The sequence below is a fragment of the Pelophylax lessonae genome (genome assembly GCF_965119305.1).
Source record: "Pelophylax lessonae genome assembly, chromosome: 12".
Lineage (NCBI taxonomy): Eukaryota > Metazoa > Chordata > Amphibia > Anura > Ranidae > Pelophylax > Pelophylax lessonae.
This window is the reverse complement of record NC_138779.1, coordinates 128,848,187-128,871,087: the sequence shown is the minus strand read 5'-3', so window position 1 is coordinate 128,871,087 and position 22,901 is coordinate 128,848,187. Positions and strand designations below refer to the sequence as shown.

At 46.8% G+C, this 22,901-nt stretch overlaps 1 protein-coding gene across 1 annotated transcript in view; it reads right to left on the bottom strand.

Moving 5' to 3' along the window:
- TTC36 (tetratricopeptide repeat domain 36) overlaps positions 1–22,901 on the bottom strand; it is a 34,823-nt gene that overhangs the window by 449 nt on the left and 11,473 nt on the right. Inside the window, exon 2 of the mRNA XM_082273730.1 lies at positions 15,190–15,378. Within this exon, the coding sequence (XP_082129856.1) occupies positions 15,190–15,378 (189 nt within the window). The remainder of the gene's footprint in view (positions 1–15,189; positions 15,379–22,901) is intronic.

Genomic DNA, 22,901 nt, shown 5'->3' with positions numbered 1-22,901 from the left:
TATAGTGTTTTTTAAAACATAAACAATGTGGAAAAAATTGGGCCGAATGTGGAAAAAATTGGGCCGAATGTAAGGAGATATCAACCGGTTAAAAAAAAAAAAAGTCCGACATTCAGCCCATGTGTATGCTCGCTGGTCCAACAGAAGCTGGCTGTGCATGCTGGAAAACCAGCAAACCGACCGGCTCCCGATTAGCGCTCTTATCCAATGGCTGAGAGCGCTGATCGGAGTGTTCTGGCGGGGGTGCCGTCTCCCTGCTCTAGAAGACATGGGGAAGTAACAAAACAGTAGCCCATGAAGCACTAAAGCCCCATACACATGGGCTGAATGGCGGCCGATATCATGTGGTTGGAAAAAAAAAATGGCCGATATTTAGCTTGTGTGTGTGCCAGCCGGTCCAACAGAAGCTGGCCGTTTGGCTGTCTTCTGTTGGACGTGCATGCTGGAAAACCCGCAGCCGACTGGCTCTCGATTAGCGTTCTTCTCCAATGGTTGAGAGCGCTGATCAGAGTGTTCTGGAGGGGGGGGGGGGGGCAAGCTCTCTGTCAGAACACAACAGCTTAGGGGGGGAGATTGCTGTACTAATGTCGGATCACAGCGGCTCCAACCAGAGCTGACAGTTTTTTTTCGTTGAACTAAAAAAAACTCATAGTGTGTACCAGACTTTACAGTATACAGTCATGTAAAAAAGTATACTCAATGGAAATGTTTGACTTTTCCAAGATGTTTGAATAGCAAACAATAAAATGGTTGTAAATGCATTCTATGTATTAAGATAAAAAACCTTCAGTATGCAGCAGTCCCACCAATACTTACTTGAGCCCCATCTCTATCCAGCGATGTGCACAAGTGCCTCGACCATCCGAGACTCTTCCTCCTGATTGGCTGAGACACAGCAGTGGGAGCCAATGGTGCAATCGAAGTCAGTTAGCCAATCAGGAGAGAGAGGGGGCGGGATGGACATACGGAATCGGCAGCTCGAATCGAGTGCCCTCATAGCAAGCTGATTACTGTGGGGGCATTTGACAGGAGGGAGGAGCCAAGGGAGCTGGTGGGGGAGAAGAGGAGGATGTGGGCTGCTCTGTACAAAACCACTGCACAGAGCAAGTAAGTAGAACATGCTTGTTATTTTTAAAGAAAAAAAAAACAAGACTTTAGTATCACTTAAAAACTTGATTCAAATATTGCCTACAGATAAAGGTGATATACATGAACAAATGACACAGACTTGATGCATATTTGTCATATGGAAAATGTAAATACACTCTACATTTACCAGCAAGTCAAATCTGTAAAATTAGAATCAAGTGCTACAAATTAGATGCCAATGATTTCAACATTGAAGACCCTCCTTAGGGAGTGTGCAGGTGGAACATGTCTTATTTAAACCTCAGATGTCTAGTCTAGGTCTAGTTTTCTTTTTACTATTTATGTACATGTGTGGTGTCATTGTGCGCTCTAAGTGCCCTCAGAAAATACATTATTTGTATTTATTTTTTGCTATTTTGTTTAAATGTTTCTATTTTTAGTTATTTTATTCTGTGTGACAGTGTGTCTCTGTGGTGTTCTGCACTTGTAGAGAAAAAATCTAAAAAAAAAAAAGCAAATAACATATAAATACCAATGCGTCTGGCAAGCAATTTAAGAAGATTGCCAAATGATTTGTGATCAATCATTTCCACTGTAAGGAAAATAATGTACAAGTGGCGTTGATTTCAAACGACTTATTTGTGCAGGACTGGCCAACCCAGCAAATTCAACCCAATGGCTGACTACAGCAAACATAGCAGCATTTCTAAAATGCACTATGCATTTTTTAAAAATGGATAGTGCATTTTAAATGCATTGCATTACAGCAAAAATGTTTGAATAGCTGGGTTTTGAGGATGCCGTCTAGTGCTATGTCCTTAACAACTGGCTATTCATTGGTTATTAAGGAAGGTTAGGGGTTGTTGTTAAGGAGCCGGAGCCCGCAGGTGTTCTTAACAACCAGTGCTAATGCCTCCCCCAGTGGTCAGCATGCTTGAGCAGGAATGATGCTACCATGGGGGAAGGAGGTGGAGAGACAGGGCAGGATAGCAGGGTGCATTGGTGCCCAGAATCTGAGGGGAGGAGGCAGGGGAAGGTCAGGTCCATAACTGGTGCTACTGGTGAAGGCGGAGGCTGTGCAGGAGTGAAGACTGTTCACATTCACATGTTCACATTCTGGCATGTGCCAGCTCCTTAACAATCAGCTATTTACTGGTTGTTAAGGATGCAGGAGGGGGGGCGTGGCCGACGAGTGATGTGAGCGGACGTGTCCCACAGTAGCTCCGCTGGTATCCTGCTATTCTCCTGCCGATCTCAGCCATCCTGTGCCCGATTCACCTGCAATTTTCGGGCTCACCTCTCTACACCCTCTGCTTGCCGGCCATGCCACCATTTCCATCCGGACGGATGTCCTCCCGCGGCACGAAGTCCCGATCGGCGGCGGACCCTGGCGGCCAAGATGGCGGCGCCGCGACCCGCTCGGCAAAGGAGAAGCAGAAGGAGGCCGCACAGCGCCTGTTCGCAAAGCCTCCAGGTAAAGACCTTGCTCCCCCTCCCTGTCAAGCTGATGTGGGGGATGTGGATATGACCTCGGGGGACTTGGGAGATGCTGGCCCTCTACTGTCGCTGGACTCTGGGCCTTTGGCCCCCCCTGAGGCGGGAGCGCCGCTGCAGTTGGGGCCTACCTCCCCTTCCATGACCCTTGACTCGGAGCCCACCCTGCGGGATGTCCTTTCAGCGGTCACCACTGGCAACGCTAACATCGCTAGACTGGCTGGTGAAGTTCAGGGCATGAAACTGGAACTGTCCCTAGTACGCCAGGACATGCAGAAGCTGCGGGATCGCACGGCTGCATTGGAGGGCCGGGTTAGTACTATAGAAGATGAGTGGCAACCATTACAGCGGGATGTTCAGTTTCTCCACTCTATTACTACAGCTAATGCAGCCAGACTGGAGGACATGGAAAACCGCTTGCGTAGGAATAATGTGAGGGCAGTGGGAATCCCTGAGAAGGCGGAGGGGAAACACCCTGTGGATTTTATTGAAGCATGGCTGTTGACAACCTTTGGCAAGGATTCCTTCTCCCCTATGTTTGCCGTGGAGCGGGCCCACAGGATCCCTGCTAGACCTCCTCCGCCCGGAGCCCCCCCCAGACCCTTTCTATTCAAGCTGCTCAATTACAAGGACCGCGATGTCATCCTGAATAAAGCAAGAACCACTGCTGATCTCTCTATAGATAATGCCAGAGTCTCTCTGTACCCTGATTTTTCTGCTGAAGTGCAACGCAGGAGAGCTAAATTTCTGGATGTTAAGAAGAGGCTGCATAAACTGAATGTGCCATATTTCATGCTTTATCCTGCCAAATTGAAGGTGGTGGCGAATGGCTCGACCCAATTCTTTGACAACCCCCAGGCTGCTGTGAACTGGCTGGATAGGGAGGAACGTCATCTAGCCCGGCAGGCACCCCCCTGAGTTTGGGGACGCTGTTATCCTTTACTGGCTTTGAGTTTCAGTCTATGATGCGGAGCACTGACTGTCCGTTTCCAAGTTTTCTTTTTTTTCTACAGTTGGTGTTTTTTACCCCCCAATAGGGGTATTACATTTGGGATCACCGCTCGGCTGAGCGAGACTGTCGTGTTTCCCCCCCAGATTGATTGTATGCGGTTCCTTTGCATACTGTGCCCATATCCTGTTGTCCTGCGGGGACATGCTGACTCCGTGGAACGGAGAATGGTTTACTACTGGGCCCTGTTGGCCCCCTTGACTTTGTTCTTTTTTGCACTGCTGCTCTTCCCCCCTTCCCTACCTCTTGTTCTTTTTCAGGTGAGACCTCTCAGGCCTAGGACTCTTCCGGCTGCAGATGGCTGGCGTGGACTGCACTTCCCTCTCTACTTACCTACGCACTTGGTGCGCATGCTCCCGGAGACTCTGTTCTGGCGAACTATGGTTGGCGGTGGGGAGTGGTGTGTCGGGTGGTCTGGGGGATTTTTGCTGTTACATTTATATTGTGTTTTTGTTAACTCATGGAGCTCTCACAGCTTAATGCATTAATCTTGTCCTGGAATGTTCGGGGCCTGGCGGATGGGGTTAAGCGTAAAGCGGTATTTGCATATCTTAGGAAGCTTAAGCCCACTATTGTCTGTTTACAGGAGACCCACCTGGTGCGCACTTCCACGCATTTGCTACGCTCTCGGGCATATCCTTTTCAATACCATTCTGTTCACTCCTCGTATTCGCGGGGGGTGAGCATGTTGGTGTCCAGGGAGGTGGCTTTTGCGTGCCTGCGCAGCAGGGTGGACGATCTGGGGAGATATGTTTTTTTATTATGCAAACTTAATGGTTTTCTGTGTATTTTGGCTGCTGTCTATGTCCCTCCACCCTTCTCCCACGAGGTTCTCCGTCTATTGGCGCAATTTATGGCGCCCCACCCTGATACCCCAGTATTGGCCGTGGGGGATTACAATAATTATCTTGACCCGGCACTTGACAAATTCCACCCCTCCTATCACGGGCCCGCCCCTAATTCACGCCCTACGGCGTTTGCTAAGTTTTTGATGGAATTGGGCCTCAGAGATGTTTGGAGGGACAGGCAGGCCTCCACTAAATGTTATTCCTGCTATTCGGCCACTCATGGAGGACTGTCACGCATTGATTTGGCCCTGGGGAATGACTCTATGAGGCCCCGGGTGACTGATTCGGCGTACGAGCCTCGCCTGGTGTCCGATCATTCCCCGCTTTGGGTTAGGTTTTCGGTTCCGGGCTCGGGGACTCGTGGGCTGTGGCGGGTGAACCCGTTCTGGCTGACGTTGTTCCCTGAGCCGGATCCGATTGCACCGGCCTTGGAAGACTTCCTGGCTGTTAATCGGGGTTCTGCCTCCCCTGCGGTGGTGTGGGATGCCCTTAAGGCCTTTTTGCGTGGTCAAATTATCAAAGGGATTACTATGGATAAACGTAATTCTGCGCAGTGGGAGGAAACGGTTCGTGATGACATGAAGCGTAGGGAGGAGGCTAGGATAGCCTCGCCCTCTCCCTCTGTGCAGAAGGCCTGGCTGGAAGTGCAGGCTTTGTATAACTCAGTGATACTTTCAGCGGCTGAGAAGAAACGTATCAGAATAGAGGTACTCACCGAGGCCGAGATGCCGAGAGCGGTTCGCTGTTGCGACTAAGCGCACTCCGCCCCTCTGGAGGTGATACAGAGGGTGGATGGCACAAAGAGGCACAAGCTACCAGCAGGCAGGGTAGAGCTTGCGTGGAGGTCCTGTAGAGCTGGAGCAGAGACTGATCAGGATCCAGCAGTAAAAGTCCGGAGCAGGCTGAGGGTCAAACACAGGTAAGCAGACAATCCAGGTCACAGGCTGAGGGTCAAGGCACTGGAGATAGGAGACAAGACTTGGTCACAAGCAGAGGGTCAAGGCACAGGAGACTGAAGGTAAATCCGGGTCGCAGGCAGAGGGTCAAACACAGGTAAGCAAAAGCAAAGTCCGTAAAACAAGCCAAGGTCGGGTCCAGGAGAAGAGCAGAGCAGGTCAGGGTCAATCCGGGTCACAGCAGGTAAACGATCACACAGGAAACAGGAACTCAGGTACAGGAAGCTGAAAGGCAAACCAGCAATTCCTCTGAGCACTTGCTCAGCTTTTATAGGCAGCCAGGAAGTCATGTGGAAGTCATGTGGTGCTTGTCATGTGATGACCAGTCTGCAGCTGAAGGTTTCTCTGACAGTGCCCCCCCCCCCCCCGAGGGGCGGCCTCTGGACGCCCAAACTGGACATCAACTCCGGGTGATTCACATGAAAAGCTCGGATCAAGCAAGGGGCGTGTATGTTTCTTGAGGGTTCCCAAGAGTTGTTTTCAGGTGGATACCCCTTCCACTTGATTAGGTATTGGAGAAGTCTACCCCTCTTCCTGCAGTTCAGTATGGCTTCAACCTCAAATTCATTTTCTCCATCCACCTGGACCGGTGGAGGAGGCGGATCCTCTCTTCCCGGGAAGGGGCTAGGAATCACTGGTTTTAGTAAGGATGCATGAAAGACAGAATGAATCCTGTAAGAGCTGGGTAAGGCCAATTCAAAGGCCACAGGGTTAACCATCCTCTTGATTTTGAACGGCCCTATGAACTTTGGGCCCAACTTCCGTGAGGGAAAAGGTAATTTGAGGTTAGCTGAAGATAACCAAACTTCCTCACCGACCTTGAAAACCGGGTTCTCCTTCCTTCCCCTGTTGTAGTACTTCTTATAGTCATCCTGGGCCTTTTGCATGGTTTCCTGAATCCTTTGAAAGTTCTGTTGGATGGAGGCTATGCGATCTTGGACAGCAGGAACAGATAATTCAGGGGTAGCGTTTGGAAGGAAAGAAGGGTGAAACCCAAAGTTAGACCAGAAGGGCGTTTGGTTGGTGGCTGAATGAACTGAATTATTATACGCAAACTCCGCGTAGGGTAGCAGAGAGGACCAGTCATCCTGAGAGCCAGAAGAGAAACAGCGGAGATACTGCTCCAGAGTTTGGTTCGTTCTCTCTGTCTGGCCATTGCTTTGAGGGTGATATGCAGAGGAGAGACAGACCTTTATTTGTAGTGCTTTACAAAGTTCTTTCCAAAATTTGGAGGTGAACTGAACCCCTCTGTCAGAAACAACACTGTCGGGTACTCCATGTAGCCTTATTATTTCTTTGATAAAAATGTTAGCTGTCTCCAAAGCAGAGGGGGTGCCCACCATGGGCAAGAAGTGTGCCATTTTGGAAAGGCGGTCGACAACGACCAGAATGGAGGTGAAACCTTCCGAGGGAGGAAGATCAACAATGAAGTCCATAGAAACTTCAGCCCATGGGCGTTCTGGAATGGGTAAAGGTCTAAGTAATCCCCAAGATTTGGTGTTAGCCACTTTACTGCGCTGGCAAGAAATACAAGAGAGGACATACTCTTTACAGTCCTGCCTCCAACCAGGCCACCAAAAAGAACGGGCAACCAATTCCAAAGTCTTTTGAGTCCCAAAGTGACCAGCCAGTTTATGGTCATGAAGCAACTTTAACGTCATGGGTCTAGCCTCCGGTGGGACAAAAATTCTTCCTTGGGACCAGAACAAGTCATCTCGTTTCTCCAAGGAGGATATTTCTGGGTCAGTACAATGGCTGGATGCCAACTTGATGGTGGTCATAAGATCAGTGTCTGTGAGCAGAAGGAAGTTTTGTGGAGATAAGATGGTGCTAGGTTCCGTTGACTGGGGAGATTCAGGGAACATCCGGGAGAGTGCGTCTGCTTTCCCATTCTTGAGGCCAGGTCTATAAGAGATATGAAAGTTGAACCTAGAAAAGAAGAGGGCCCACCGGGCTTGCCTGGGTCTTAAGCGTTTGGCTGTCCTGAGGTATTCTAGGTTTTTATGATCGGTGAAAATCATGATGGAATGGGAAGCACCCTCCAACAGATATCTCCACTCCTCCAGAGCGAACTTGATGGCCAACAGCTCCCGGTCTCCCACATCATAATTCCTTTCCGGGGAACTTAGTTTACGAGATGCGAAAGCTACAGGATGGAGGAGAGCCTTGGGGCCCTGTCTCTGGGAGAGGATGGCTCCAGTGGCGGTTTCCGAGGCGTCTACCTCCAACACAAATGGCAGGGCTGGATCCGGATGCCGTAGGATTGGTGCAGAGGTGAACAGGGCTTTGAGCTTGGTAAAAGCTTCCTGGGCCTCTTGGGACCACTGAAAACGACTATGTTGGCGGGTTAGTTGGGTGATGGGTGCAACAATGGATGAGAAGCCAACGATAAACCTCCGGTAAAAATTAGCGAATCCGATAAACCGCTGTACCCCCTTTTTGTCTACTGGAGCCGGCCACTCCTGAATTGCCTTGACCTTCTGTGGATCCATTGCGACCCCGTTGGTAGAAATGATAAAGCCTAGGAATTGCACAAAAAATTTTTCGAATTCGCATTTCTCTGCTTTAAGGTACAATTTGTGTCTCCTGAGAATTGCAAGGACTGTCTTTACATGAACCCGGTGTAGCTCAATGGTGGCAGAAAAAATAAGAATGTCGTCCAGGTAAACAACTAGGAAATTGTCCAGATATTCTCGAAAGATGTCGTTTACCAGGTGCTGAAATGTGGCCGGGGCGTTACACAACCCAAAGGGCATTACCAAATATTCATAATGTCCAAACCTGGACCTGAAGGCAGTCTTCCATTCGTCTCCAGGCCTGATTCGGATGAGGTTATAGGCACCTCGCAGATCCAACTTGGAGAAGATTCGGGCAGAACGGAAACGCTGAAACAACTCTGGGATAAGTGGAAGAGGATAGCGATTTTTTATCGTTATTTTGTTCAGTTCTCTATAGTCTATGCATGGTCTTAGGGAACCATCTTTCTTTTCCACAAAAAAGATGCCGGCTCCGGCCGGTGAAGATGATGGACGAATGAAACCCTTATCCAAGTTCTCATCAATATACGTTTTAAGAGCCGCTAGTTCAGTCTCTGATAGTGGAAAGATACGGCCAAAGGGTATTTCAGAACCAGGTAGCAAATCAATGGGGCAGTCGTAAGACCGATGAGGTGGTAGGCAATCAGCTTTTTGTTTATCGAAGACATCTCTAAATTCAAGATATACCGGAGGGACGTGCTGGAGATTGTCAGGTGTAGGTGCTACGGTTAAACAGGTGGCTGGAGCTGGAGGAAGGCAATGCTGGGAACAGTAGGGAGAGGAAAAGGAGACTTTCTTCTTGTTCCAATTGATGTCAGGTTCATGTGCCTGTAGCCAGGGGAGCCCCAAAATGATGGGGAACATGGGGGAGAAGATGATGTCAAAGCTTAGAAGCTCCTGGTGGCCGGAGTCCGTGGTGACAAGGATGGGCCTTGTCTGTTGTGTGACAAATCCAGAGCGAGGGAGAGACCCATCAGCCAGGTAGACTTGGAGGCCTTGTTCTTTGGTTTGCAGTGGAATGTGCAGTTTTTGGGCCAGTGAAGTGTCTAGAAAACAACTACAGGCTCCGGAATCAATAATTGCTGGTAGATGAACTTCCTTTTCCATTAGCTGTAAGGAGACAGAGAGGGTGACATAAGTCTGGGATAAACCAGGGTTCTGAAAGTTCATAAAAAACTGCGAGCGTGACTTACTGGGTCTCACGGGGCAGGTACGCAGAAAATGTCCAGTTCCCCCACAGTACAGACAGAGATTGGCCTGTCGCCGTCGTTGCTTCTCTTCAGGGGTAAGAGGAGCACGGACCAATCCAAGCTGCATGGGCTCAGCCTCTGGAGCAGAGGTGACAGGAGTCACTGGAAAGGATGGGTGAATGGGAGAAGGTTTAGGGAGCATCCAACTAGGTCGGGGACCCTGGGAGTGCTCAGAGCGCCGCTCGCGCATGCGCCTGTCTAGCTTGGTAGCGGATTGGATTAAATCCTCCAAAGTGGCAGGGGTTTCAATCCTGGCCAACTCCTCTTTCAAAGCTTCTGACAGCCCCTGGCGGTACTGGTATTTAAGAGCGGGTTCGTTCCACCCTGTGTCAGCTGACCATTTTCGAAATTCAGCAGTGTAGTCCTCCACTGGTCTCTTTCCTTGGGACAGGGAGTGTAGCACGGCTTCTGCAGTAGCGGTGCGTTGGGGGTCATCATATAGTTGAGACATACTTTCAAAGAAAAGGTCCAAAGAGTTCAGAAGAGAGCTCCTCTGTTCCATCAGGCTGTGGGCCCAGGCCTGCGGCTCTTCGGTCAACAGGGAGATGACAAATCCCACCTTAACTACTTCGGACGAAAAAGTCCTGGGCTGAAGGGCTAAGTACAAGGAGCATGCATTTTTGAAGGCCCGGAACTTTTTGCGATCGCCTGAAAAACGCTCCGGTGTGGGAACCCTGGGCTCGGGGGTAGCCATGATCACTGTGGGGCTTGATGCAACTTGAGAAGAGGAGGCTCCGCTGGTGGGCGCAGGGGCTGCGGCTGTTGATGCAGATGACCCTGAAAGTTGCTGGAGACGACCGTCAATCTGGGCATAGCCTTCCTGCAGTTTCTGGACTGCATCAGTGAGGGTTGTGACCTGCTGGCACAGGATCTCAAGAGGAGAACGCGCTCTGTCGGCCTCTGACATGGCTGGTTTGTACTATCAGAATAGAGGTACTCACCGAGGCCGAGATGCCGAGAGCGGTTCGCTGTTGCGACTAAGCGCACTCCGCCCCTCTGGAGGTGATACAGAGGGTGGATGGCACAAAGAGGCACAAGCTACCAGCAGGCAGGGTAGAGCTTGCGTGGAGGTCCTGTAGAGCTGGAGCAGAGACTGATCAGGATCCAGCAGTAAAAGTCCGGAGCAGGCTGAGGGTCAAACACAGGTAAGCAGACAATCCAGGTCACAGGCTGAGGGTCAAGGCACTGGAGATAGGAGACAAGACTTGGTCACAAGCAGAGGGTCAAGGCACAGGAGACTGAAGGTAAATCCGGGTCGCAGGCAGAGGGTCAAACACAGGTAAGCAAAAGCAAAGTCCGTAAAACAAGCCAAGGTCGGGTCCAGGAGAAGAGCAGAGCAGGTCAGGGTCAATCCGGGTCACAGCAGGTAAACGATCACACAGGAAACAGGAACTCAGGTACAGGAAGCTGAAAGGCAAACCAGCAATTCCTCTGAGCACTTGCTCAGCTTTTATAGGCAGCCAGGAAGTCATGTGGAAGTCATGTGGTGCTTGTCATGTGATGACCAGTCTGCAGCTGAAGGTTTCTCTGACAAAACGATATTTCCTGCAGCAAACGTACTTTGAGGAGGGCGAGAACACTGGGCACATGCTGGCTATGGTAGCCAGGTCTCAACAGGATCCTGGCTCGGTGACGGAGATTGTCTCTCCCTCCGGGGAGGTGGTCTCCTCCACTCCTCAGGTGCTTGAGGGCTTTAGGCAGTTTTATGCTGATCTGTATCAGTCCCGGTGCGGGGGCCGGGGGGCGGCCCTGTCCTCCTTTTTGGACGGGTGCTCCCTGCCTCAGCTTCGGCAGCAGGATAGTCTGTCCCTTAGTGCTCCGATTACTATGTCTGAACTGACGGATGCGTTGGGGCAGGCACCTAATGATAAGGCACCGGGAGCGGATGGCCTTCAGGTTGAGGTCTACTCTAGGTATGGGCGAGTCCTTCTGCCGGCTCTCCTCTCCACTATGCAGGATATTTTGCGGACAGGGGTCCTGCCGGATTCCATGAGTGAAGCCATTATTATTGTCTTGCCCAAGCCAGGGAAGGACCCTAGATACCCCGACTCATACCGACCGATCTCCCTGTTGACCACTGATATAAAACTTTTCGCACGTATTCTTGCTAACCGGCTTTCGAAGGTCATTACCTCCATCATTCACCCGGACCAATCTGGATTTATTCCGGGCAGGTCCACGGCGATTAATATACGGCGGCTTTATCTCAATTTACAAATTCCAGTTGATAACCCGGGTAATAGAGCCATATTGTCCTTGGACGCGGTCAAGGCATTTGATAGCGTCGAGTGGCCTTATCTGTGGGAGGTCCTCTCTCGCTTTGGCCTGGGCGATGACTCCGTTGGTTGGGTTAAGGCGTTGTATTCGGCACCTAGGGCGCGAGTCAGGGTGAATGGGGAACTTTCTTCCCCGTTCCCCCTTTACAGGGGTACTAGGCAGGGGTGCCCTCTGTCCCCACTGCTGTTTGCACTGGCGATAGAGCCGTTGGCGGCCCTCATTAGGAGTTCCCCGGCTGTGGTGGGTTTCCGGAGGGGTGACCTGGAGGAGAAGGTGTCCCTATATGCGGACGATACCCTTCTGTATTTGGGTGACACTGAGGGTTCCCTTAATTCGCTTATGGTTCTTATAGCACAATTTGGCTCATTTTCAGGTTTTTCTATTAATTGGGATAAGTCCATACTAATGCCTCTTGACCCCATACCCAATCCCTCTCTGCCGGCCCTGGGTTGCCTGCGTGTAGCAGACACTTATAGGTATTTGGGGGTGATGGTCTCCCTGGATCCGGCTCAGTACCTGCGTTTGAACCTGCTGCCTCTTTTAGACAAGCAACGTGCTAAGGGTAAGAGTTGGTGTAAGCTGCCACTTTCGGTGGTCGGCAGAGTGAACTTAATTAAAATGATTTGGGCCCCCCAGCTATTGTATATCTTTCATAATTCTCCAATGTGGATCCCAGTGTCCTGGTTTAAGCGGGTGGAGTCCCAGTTTCATGACCTTGTCTGGTGGAGGCAGCAGCCCCGTATTAAATTGTCTACCCTTCAGTACCCCAAGGATAAGGGTGGATTGGCAGTGCCCCATCCGTGGATGTACTTTCTTGCAGCTCAGTTGCAGCATTTGGCGGGGTGGGGGGATCAGTCCTCGACAGGCCCACAGTCCCTGCTTCTGACTATTTCCAGGCTACCTCTCTCAGCGGCGTCCCTTTTGGAGATGGATCTTCCCTCATTGCCGTTCCGTGCTCCCACGGCGACCCTATTGCGTCGCCTGTGGCGGGAACTGCGTGTGTTGTCACACTCGGACGGATTTTTTGATTTTACGCCATTGTGGGATAACCCGGCCTTTCCAGAGGTCGCTAGGTTGCAAGACTCTCTGGAGTGGCGGGACAGGGGTATAAGGTACTTTGCCCAACTGTTTGAGGGCTCTGTGCTTAAGCCTTTTGACCGCCTTCAGTCTGAATTTAATCTCCCTCGCCAACACTTCTATCGCTACCTCCAACTGCGCCATGCCCTTCAAGCCCAGCAGCGACTGTCCCCCATACGACAGGCGGACCAGACGATTGTGAACTCAGTGATTAGGGCTCAAGATAAACGGGGACTGATCTCCCTTAGGTACCAATGGCTTCTCTCGTGTATACAGGACCCGGCCTCCTTGCGGTGCAGAGCGGCATGGGAAATGGATCTGGGGGATATTGGCGGAGATCAGTGGGATCAGGCCTTGGAGGCCCTTCCCTCGGTGTCTCTGTCCGCTTCCCACAAGCTTTCCCAGCTCTTTATACTCCATAGGACGTATCGTACCCCAGTCCTCCTGCATAAGTGGGGTAGGCGGGATACGCCTCTTTGCCCTAAATGTGATTCCCACAGGGGAGATTTCATACATCTGCTGTGGCGCTGCCCGAAGTTGGTTAGGTATTGGACTCAGGTCACACAATGCATTTCACAAGTTGCCCATGCTCCTATATCGGTTGACCCTCTGGTGTGTCTGTTGGGCATACTAGACCCGGAGCCGTTTACCCCTGGTGCATATGTTATGGTGCATAGGCTATTATACTTGGCCAGGAAACTGATTGCTAACTATTGGATGAGTCCAACGATTCCTACATTGGCACAGTGGGTGGCACGAGTCAATTATATTCTGCTAAGGGAACAGTTAGCGTATCGCCATCGTAATGCAGCCACAAAGTTTTATAAAATCTGGCAGGATTGGTTAGATTGCCCTGGACTAGCACCTGCACAGCTGCTTATGTATCGTATTCTGCAGGCTTAGTTTGTTGGTAGACATCCTAGCTGTAATGGGGTCTTTCTCACCTGAACTCCTATTTTCCCTTTCTTCCTCTTTCTTCCCTTTTTGTATTCCCCTCTCTTTTTCTCCTTCTCTCTGTTCCACCCATTCCTTCTCCTCCCCCTCCTTCTTGTTGCCCTTCTGGGAGCTGGGCTCCTCCGTTCCTTTGCTATGGTGGAGACCTGTTCCCGGTATCTCTCTATCCCTGGGATTCTGACATGGGTATGATGGCCACATAGGTATAGTGCTTTCGGGGGGTGTCACTTTCACACTGCTGATGTGGGGATGTTTCTTCCTGCGCTTATGCCGAACCCTGTCTATCCTGATACGTTGCTGCTTTGGTTTATGTTTATATCGGCCTAAGTGGGTTCGGCCTTCTCTATTATCTTAACACTACTGTGATTATTCCTATTTTTATATTGCTCTATGCTGTTTCTTCTCACCAAGAGATGTGACCCCTGCGAGGGTGCGGTATTTTTCAACATGAATGTATGTACCCGATTGTCATTGCTGTGTATGTTTTCACCTGTTCCCTTCCCTTCTCTGTTTTTTTTCCTTTCTGTTGTTTTTAATAAACACCTTTTGGATTTAAAAAAAAAAGGATGCAGGAGGGAGCCCGCTCCTTAACAACCAGCATAGTGATCCCAAAAACACACCTAAAAATGAACCTTGGGTGTGTTTTTGGTGCATTTCCTAGTATTGACTCCAATGGAAGCTTTTGTCCCGATGCAAAGGTGCATTCCAGCGCAGCAAACGTGCATCAGTGTGAAAGGGCACTAAAGCTAAAAAAAAATCAATCAGAACCACATTTCATAGCAGGATGTTTAAGTATCTTGCAACAGTTGGGGTCAAAGTACATGCATCTGCTATTAGAAAGAGATTGCACCAATTCAAATTGCATGTGTGGAGTGTTAAAAAACCTTTGCAGCCAAAAAACACATTTAAAGTAGGATTACAGCTTTCCATTGAACAAATGGGCACCAACCAGGACTTCTGGAACATTATACAGATCACCAATTAATCAAAAATAGTGTTTCATATCACAGTAAACATGTTTGCACAACTGAAGACAGTATCTAAGGAGAAGAACCTAATAACAACTGTGAAGCATGGTGGTGTAGACATTATGGTTTGGGGGTCGCTCTGCTGCTTTAGGGCCCCGGCAGCTTACAGCTATTGTGTCAACTATACATTCTGCATTATATCAAAGTGTGCTTGATGAGAATGTGAGGCCATCTGTCCAAATGTTGAGGTTGAAAGTTGCAGTGCAGGAGGTCCCCACTGCGAGGGCAACGTTTTTAAAAATCCTGGATTTGGGCCTTGAAGTAGAACTGAAGCCAAAACTTTTTGTTATTGATTTTGAAAATAGTAAGGAAGGGTAATCAGGCTCTTTTACATGCACCTGTGCTGACAAGGAGCATGCTGACAGAAGGGGAGAGACTGCCTCATCAGTCTGCTGCTGTCTCTTCATTGTCCAATTGCAGCATAGGGGTAGGTTTGCGATCAGGCTAAACTGGTTAAGTCAGGAGGCAAAAGGCCACTTACCTGGCTGTACCATCTGACAGAGCTGTGTAAATCACATGGCAAGCTTGGGAGTTTATCTCTATCATTATATATATATATATATATATACATACACAGAATGCTGTTTTATAGTTTTGTATTGTTTGGAAGCAACTTGGCACATGCTAAAATGAAACAATGTACTGTAATTGTGTAGATGCAGTGTAGTACCAGTTATGTCTCCCTGTAGGCGTAGCACTTGAGCGCGGTTGTTGTATGCAGATGCTCGGTCAGGAAGTAGCTCCACAGCCTTACTAAATTTTTGCAGAGCGGTTTTCAGATCTCCAGATTCTGCAGCTTGAACACCAAGCAGTTCCAGGTTCCGTACCTCTTCCAGCAAAGCAGGTGGGAAACTGCAATCTATAAGAAAGAGAAAACATCCCCATAAAATATCTACACTTTCTTATTTCTTATGGCCTCTCGCACACTGGATGTCATCAAAACGTCAGTAGAAAGCTGTAGCTGTAGAAGGCATTTTCCTGCTTTTTTGCAGGAGCGTTTTTCAGCGTTTTTAGCTTTTTTCAGCTGTAGCATTTTGGAGTTTTTTTGTTTTTTTTAGCAAAACTATACTCCCACAAAAGCTCATGGCTCAAAAACGTTGATAAACGCAGAATAGCCAGGTGTTTCTGTGTTTTTTTTAGCTTTTATCCGAGTTAGAATGTTTTTACAGCTGAAAAACGCCTCCTAGAACCCACGGTGGAACGCTAGCCGGAAGTGTCGCTCTCAACATCGTAGCTCACACATGTGATGGCGTTTTATTGGTTTTATTCCTGATTTCACTTGTTTTATTTTTTACTGGGACTTGATATGGATTATCTGGATTGTGTGCAATAAAAAATGTGTTTTAAAAAACGGTACTGCACTATCTGGATTTTTCCTTTTTTTATACATCCCTTACTGGAGGTGGATGACAGGAGGAGCGTTGCTGCAGGAACAGGTACCTGTCTGGAGGGAACGCATACCGACCCTGGTTGGTCACTAAAGCTCGTACGGTCCTAGTGTCATAAGGCACATAGGACCCACGCAATCTGGTTAGTGTGAAATTCATCTATCTTGTCACGGTGGAACACAAGGAGGGACACCAGGGAGAGAGTGGAATTACCTATTACGAAGCACTAAGCACTATTCACTGTGCACTTTATTTTGAACTTTCATCACCAAGAAGTCACATTATTATAAACTTTTCTGCACATGAGCCTAATTTGCACATGAACTTTAAGGAAATCTCATGAGAACACTTAATTTTTTTGCACTATATATTAACTTGTATTTTATTATATTTATTATCATATTTATTAATTATTGCAATCTTATTTAAGTGTATTTAAGTATATTTAAAATTTTATACAGAGGGTACGGAAAGTATTCAGTCCCCCTTAAATTTTTCACTCTTTGTTATATTGCAACCATTTGCTAAAATCATTTAAGTTCATTCTTCTTCCTCATGAATGTACACATAGCACCCCATACTGACAGAAAAACACAGAATTGTTGACATTGTTGCAGATTTATTAAAAAAGAAAAACTGAAATATCACATGGTCCTAAGTATTCAGACCCTTTGCTGTGACACTCATATATTTAACTCAGATGCTTTCCATTTCTTCTGATCATCCTTGAGATGGTTCTACACCTTCATTTGAGTCCAGGTGTGTTTGATTATACTGATTGGACTTGATTAGGAAAGCCACACACCTGTCTATATAAGACCTTCCAGATCACAATGCATGTCAGAGCAAATGAGAATCATGAGGTCAAAGGAACTGCCTGAAGAGCTCAGAGACAGAATTGTCGCAAGGCACAGATCTGGCCAAGGTTACAAAAAGATTTCTGCTGCACTTAAGGTTCCCAAGAGCACAGTGGCCTCCATAATCCTCAAATGGAAGACGTTTGGGACGACCAGAACCCTTCCTAGAGCTGGCCGTCCGGCCAAACTGAGCTATCGGGGGAGAAGAGCCTTGGTGAGAGAGGTAAAGAAGAACCCAAAGATCACTGTGGCTGAGCTCCAGAGATGCAGTCAGGAGATGGGAGAAAGTTGTAGAAAGTCAACTATCACTGCAGCCCTCCACCAGTCGGGGCTTTATGGCAGAGTGGCCCGACGGAAGCCTCTCCTCAGTGTAAGACACATGAAAGCCCACATGGAGTTTGCTAAAAAAACACCTGAAGGACTCCAAGATGGTGAGAAATAAGATTCTCTGGTCTGATGAGACCAAAATAGAACTTTTTGGCCTTAATTCTAAGCGGTATGTGTGGAGAAAACCAGGCACTGCTCATCACCTGTCCAATACAGTCCCAACAGTGAAGCATGGTGGTGGCAGCATCATGCTGTGGGGGTGTTTTTCAGCTGCAGGGACAGGATGACTGGTTGCAATCGAGGGAAAGATGAATGCGGCCAAGTACAGGGATATCCTGGACAAAAACCTTCTCCAGAGTGCTCTGGACCTCAGACTGGGCCGAAGGTTTACCTTCCAACAAGACAATGACCCTAAGCACACAGCTAAAATAACGAAGGAGTGGCTTCACAACAACTCCGTGACTGTTCTTGAATGGCCCAGCCAGAGCCCTGACTTAAACCCAATTGAGCATCTCTGGAGAGACCTAAAAATGGCTGTCCACCAACGTTTACCATCCAACCTGACAGAACTGGAGAGGATCTGCAAGGAGGAATGGCAGAGGATCCCCAAATCCAGGGTGAAAGACTTGTTGCATCTTTCCCAAAAAGACTCCTGGCTGTATTAGATCAAAAGGGGGCTTCTACTAAATACTGAGCAAAGGGTCTGAATACTTAGGACCATGTGATATTTCAGTTTTTCTTTTTTAATAAATCTGCAACAATGTCAACAATTCTGTGTTTTTCTGTCAGTATGGGGTGCTATGTGTACATTCATGAGGAAGAAGAATGAACTTAAATGATTTTAGCAAATGGCTGCAATATAACAAAGAGTGAAAAATTTAAGGGGGTCTGAATACTTTCCGTACCCACTGTATATCATTTGCATCAGATCACTGGGTTTATACACAATTTATAATTTTTAAATATTGCAATTACTATTTTTTAAGCAAGCGCTATAGGTAATCCTATATAAACAGATTACTTCACATTTTAGCACTCGCACTTTACTATAGCAGCTGCAAATCACATTCATTTATTTGATTAGTTATTTATAAGTTTTAGGTTTCTCCACTTGGCACGGGAAATATACTCTGTATATTTTACTCTTCAGTGCAGAAAAAAAAATGTCTAACGCCAAAAACAGCAGCTGTAAAAATGTCCAGTGTGCATGAGGCCTTAATGTGTACTCAAAAAAACAATTAGCTTTCAGGCTGAAGTATATGTATGGCAATTTTTCCATAGTTATATTGGTCCAGTTTGGACTAATATAAGTATGTTGATTGGTGATTAAAACCCACGCTGAATGGATGTAATATCAAATATCAATGTAAATGTGAATATAAATATAAGAGTGTGATGCAGCTGCTGTTCACCAAGTAAAAACTTAGGGTGTTTTCACACTAGCACTTTTGGTGCGCACCCAGGTTCGATTGACTTCAGAATTTGGGTTCTTTTTGATGATGTGAACACTGTCTTTGAACTCAGATGCGCACCGTACCCGAGTCCACTTAAAAAGGGTGGTCTGGGGTACGGGTCATGTGAACTCCAATACGGGTCGCTTCTGATGAGAATGCAACCATACCAAAGCAAGCAATTCTATCCATTTTGGCACCTTCTCGTTTACAGCGGTTGCCAAGCAACATGAGTGCGCGCTGGCTGCAGCTTGATGACACAAGTGTACCGCGGTTCGGATACAAAAATCAAATGTGAACACAGTCCATCAGGGGCAGGGGAGGGGGGAGCAATCAAACTCAGGTTCGGACCAGGCAATCGCACCAAGTGTGAAAACACCCTTAGACAAATAGAAAAACAGAAAAAACACAGCGCTTGCAAATATATTATAAAGTGCATACAAAATTCAAAATTAATAATAAAAGTCCACATTTTTAAAAAAGTCCAAATTTCATATACAAAAAAGTGCAAAGTAAAGCCTTGGGTGTAACTTTGAAGTAATGTGCTAATAGTGCTGAATTATTGTGCAAAATAAAAGGTGCTCCTGTGAAAGTGCTGAAGTGCTCTAAAAATAATTACTGGTGCTAGGTCACTTGATCCCCTTCAGAGACCCCACTCACCAGAATGGATGGACCCTTATCAGGGGTCAGAGAATGCTTATGGTCAAAGGGTTCATCCAAACTGTCTCACTGGTTGATTAAAGCACACAGGCGTGGCAGATCCTCTCCTTGATGTAAAGTGCAATATGCTGGGATTTTTACCCTTTTCAGTGAAATGGCCCTGGGCAGCCCCAAAAGATTAAGGAATCCACATAGTAAAGCCCGTTTAGATAACTTTATTTCCCACATCAAAAGAAATATGCTCACAATATGCAGTACTTGTAAAAGGCCTGTAAATAGCAGATGTTGCTTAGCAGAGATGGTTCCGGGAACGCTGCAGCCGCGTGCGTTACACGGAGGACCAGGAAGTGACGTCAGAAAGTGCCGCATCGGAAGTACATTGACGCGTTTCGCCCTCCCACTTGAGCGTTATCAAAGACATATTTTAAAACTGACTTTTTTAAAAATTTGGACTTATTAATTTGAATATTGTATGCACTTTATAATATATTTGCGAGCGCTGTGTTTTTTCTGTTTTTCTAATATAAGTATGTATTTACCATACCTGTGGGATCCCTGTGGAAGCTGCCCAATGGCTGCTTTACTGCATAGTGAACAAAGAAGGTCATCTTCTCAGCATTGACTTCATTTAGGGAACACTCTGCATTTTCTCAACAAAGGCAAAACATTCTCTGATTGGACAAGGTGGGGGGATGGGACAGTGACGTCACAATCTCAACCTTGTCCAATCAGAAAACACATCCTTTGCTGAAACTTTATTACATCACTCCTGGCTGTGCAGAACCAATTGGTTAGCAGGGTAAAGAAGCCCATTTAACAATTCCTGCTAGAGTTACCCTGCAAGAGCTGCCCTGCAAGCAGACTCAGTGATCATGTGAGACAGAGAGGACACATTCAACATGCTGGACCTGCCCATTAAGTTGACAAAAAGAATCATGTGGACAGCTTCCAGGTTTAAAAAGAAGTAAATATCTTTAACTGTTAAAAGTTGTGGAGGATGTTCACAGAGAGTGGCAACACAACAGCCGGAGGATCAGCTGCCTTTGCGTTGTCACTACCAATAGGGAAGTCATTGAAAAAGGCTGGCTCAACAAGGTGTTTAACAAATATGCACAACTTGGATGACAGAAAGCTTCTGTACAAGGTACAGAACAGACTATTAAAGAAAATTTCTCATTTTTAATCATGCCTCCCAACATTTTGAGATGGGAATGAGGGACACATATTAGCAAAAATAAGTAGGCATAGGACACCCCCACCTGCTACACCCCCTTAAAGGGGAACTATAAAAAAAAATGATTAGGTAAACCCACAAGTATTTTTTCTACCACTGCTCTTCCTTGCATACCGGCTTTTGAAATATATGCAGCAGTTTAGAAATTAGATGAAAGTTTTAGCCCTGGGAAACAGTTCTTTTAAAAAATAAAAAAGTGCATATAGATCAGACCAAAACGAGGAACAAATGAGGAGGAAAGAGGGACAGAAGGACTTTGGGCTCCATTTACTAAAGAATATCTCATGAGATAATTTAATCAGGTGACCAATTATGTCATGAGATGCTGAAAATGTCAATTCACTATCACCTCATGAGGTATTTACCTCACAAACCAAAAACATGAGGTAAATAACTCATAAAACAGCATTACCGTCAATTCACTAAGGAAAAAAATACATTCATTAATTGGCGCCGAGCCCACACAAATACAGTATGCAGCCTCTCGGTGGCCAGGCCTTGGCGCCGAGTGACCACATATTTGTATGCATGAGTGCCGACAGTGCTGTGCCAACAGCACGCACCGGCAGCTCACAAGACTTTTCAAATCTTGTGACTGCCGTGACAGCCATTCACGGCGGTCATGTGGTAATAAGACCCGCCCTGCCTCCCAGTGGAGAAAACTTCCTAAAGGGCTGGTGGCTTCCGGCGCCAAGGGGTTAAGTAGTGGTCCAGGCATGAGGTATTAATGGAATGTAAAAATATAATTGCCAATTTGGAGTAGTCTCTGCCCTTTTGGATCAGTTTCTCAACACTACTGCATAGAAACTGAACTATGGAAAAACACAGAATCATCTGAGCCGATTTACTTTAAGTATAACTAAAAGCAAAACTTTTTTTTTCTTTTTTAGTTTTGGATAGAGTGGAGAGGGATTAGCCCCCTTGTCAGGTTTTTATTGCTGTCTGTGCCCCGGTTAGGGAGAATTATCTAGTCTATGTGTCCTGTTTGCTATTATCATTGAAAGTAAAAGAAAATCCCAAATTTTGGGATATCTCCAGAAAAGTAATAGAAGGGAAATCTTCCAATGAGGACACTAGTTCTGGTGACCTAGGGGTCCCTGACCGATTCTTTTAGTTTACCGGGATTTCCTCTCACTTCCTGTTTTAGCTATGGGACAGAAGTGAAGGCAAATCTCCCCAATGACAAAGCTGTCTTTTTTTAATGGTGGAAAAAAATGGTACTTATGTATGTGTGTGTGTTTTTTAAAACTGTTTTCATTCAATGTTTGACATAAATGTAGCACTGTCCCCGTAGGGCTTGCTGTGTGATGACTTCTTGGGCCTCCTCTGATTAGCTGCAGACAGTCACTTAGGGACAGTTGCTCGTTACTCAATAAACAGTCCAGGGGATTGGTTTTATATTTATTGTGGAACTTGGATGTGAGAAGCGAATAGTGTGGGATACTCCAACTTGAACTATTTACAGTTGATAACTTGATAAGGACAACTCTCACTTGGCCTCACCAGGTTATTTGTAGAAGCAGACACACTGCTTTAACCATACTACTACTTATATGGAAGAATTAGGTCTTCTTGCTCTCTAGCAGCAGACTTGTCGCAACTACTTTATCTTTAAGACACCCCTTGACCAACACCCATCCACTGACTCTTCCTCAGAAGGGGTGGCCCTCTCAGAGCAGGCCCCATGACACATATCTGTACTTACTGTAGGCAGAATCACATCCTCTCCAGTAAAAGGTATATAAAATAAATATCTAAATGATAAATATATTATATCCCCTGCGCACACGTAAAAATTGTTGTTAAATGAGTCTGATTCCAGACCTATCGCAGCTACTTTAGAGTTGTAGATATGTTAAAATTACCAGAAAAAAGTCACAAATAACGAACCAAGAACTAGTAAGAGTAGCGCAGATAGTAAAATATGTAATCCTCCACACAAAAAATAAATAAAGTCTCTTTAGATCATATGCAGAGTCTCTTAAAGTGTTCTCCACTGATTTGGGAATAATCGTGATTTTAGAGGGTCACCACACCACACATCCTTCACCCTGGTGCTCAATAAGGGGGGTGGCAACTCACCAGATGGTATGGCCCTCCTATTCTCATAGGATAGGCTGCAAGGCATAAAACACAAATCTCCTCCAATCAGATATCGGCAAACCGACCGTGTCTCTCCCTGCAGAGATTTCCTTCTCCTCACAATGATTCTTAAACCTCTGCTGCTTATGGGAATGGGAAGCAGGATGTCCCTTTTTTGTTAACCCAGATAAATAAACCTAACAAACTTTAAATGTTTATAAATAAATTAAATAACACCAGACAAGAAAACGGTTTGGACAAAGGCCGCGGCTGTTTTTTATTATTGACTTTTAAAACGAATATAATAAAACATACTTTATACTTTGTTTAAAATCCACTTTAAAACGTCCAGAAACAGCCCAGCCACCACGGCTCGGGCTGAC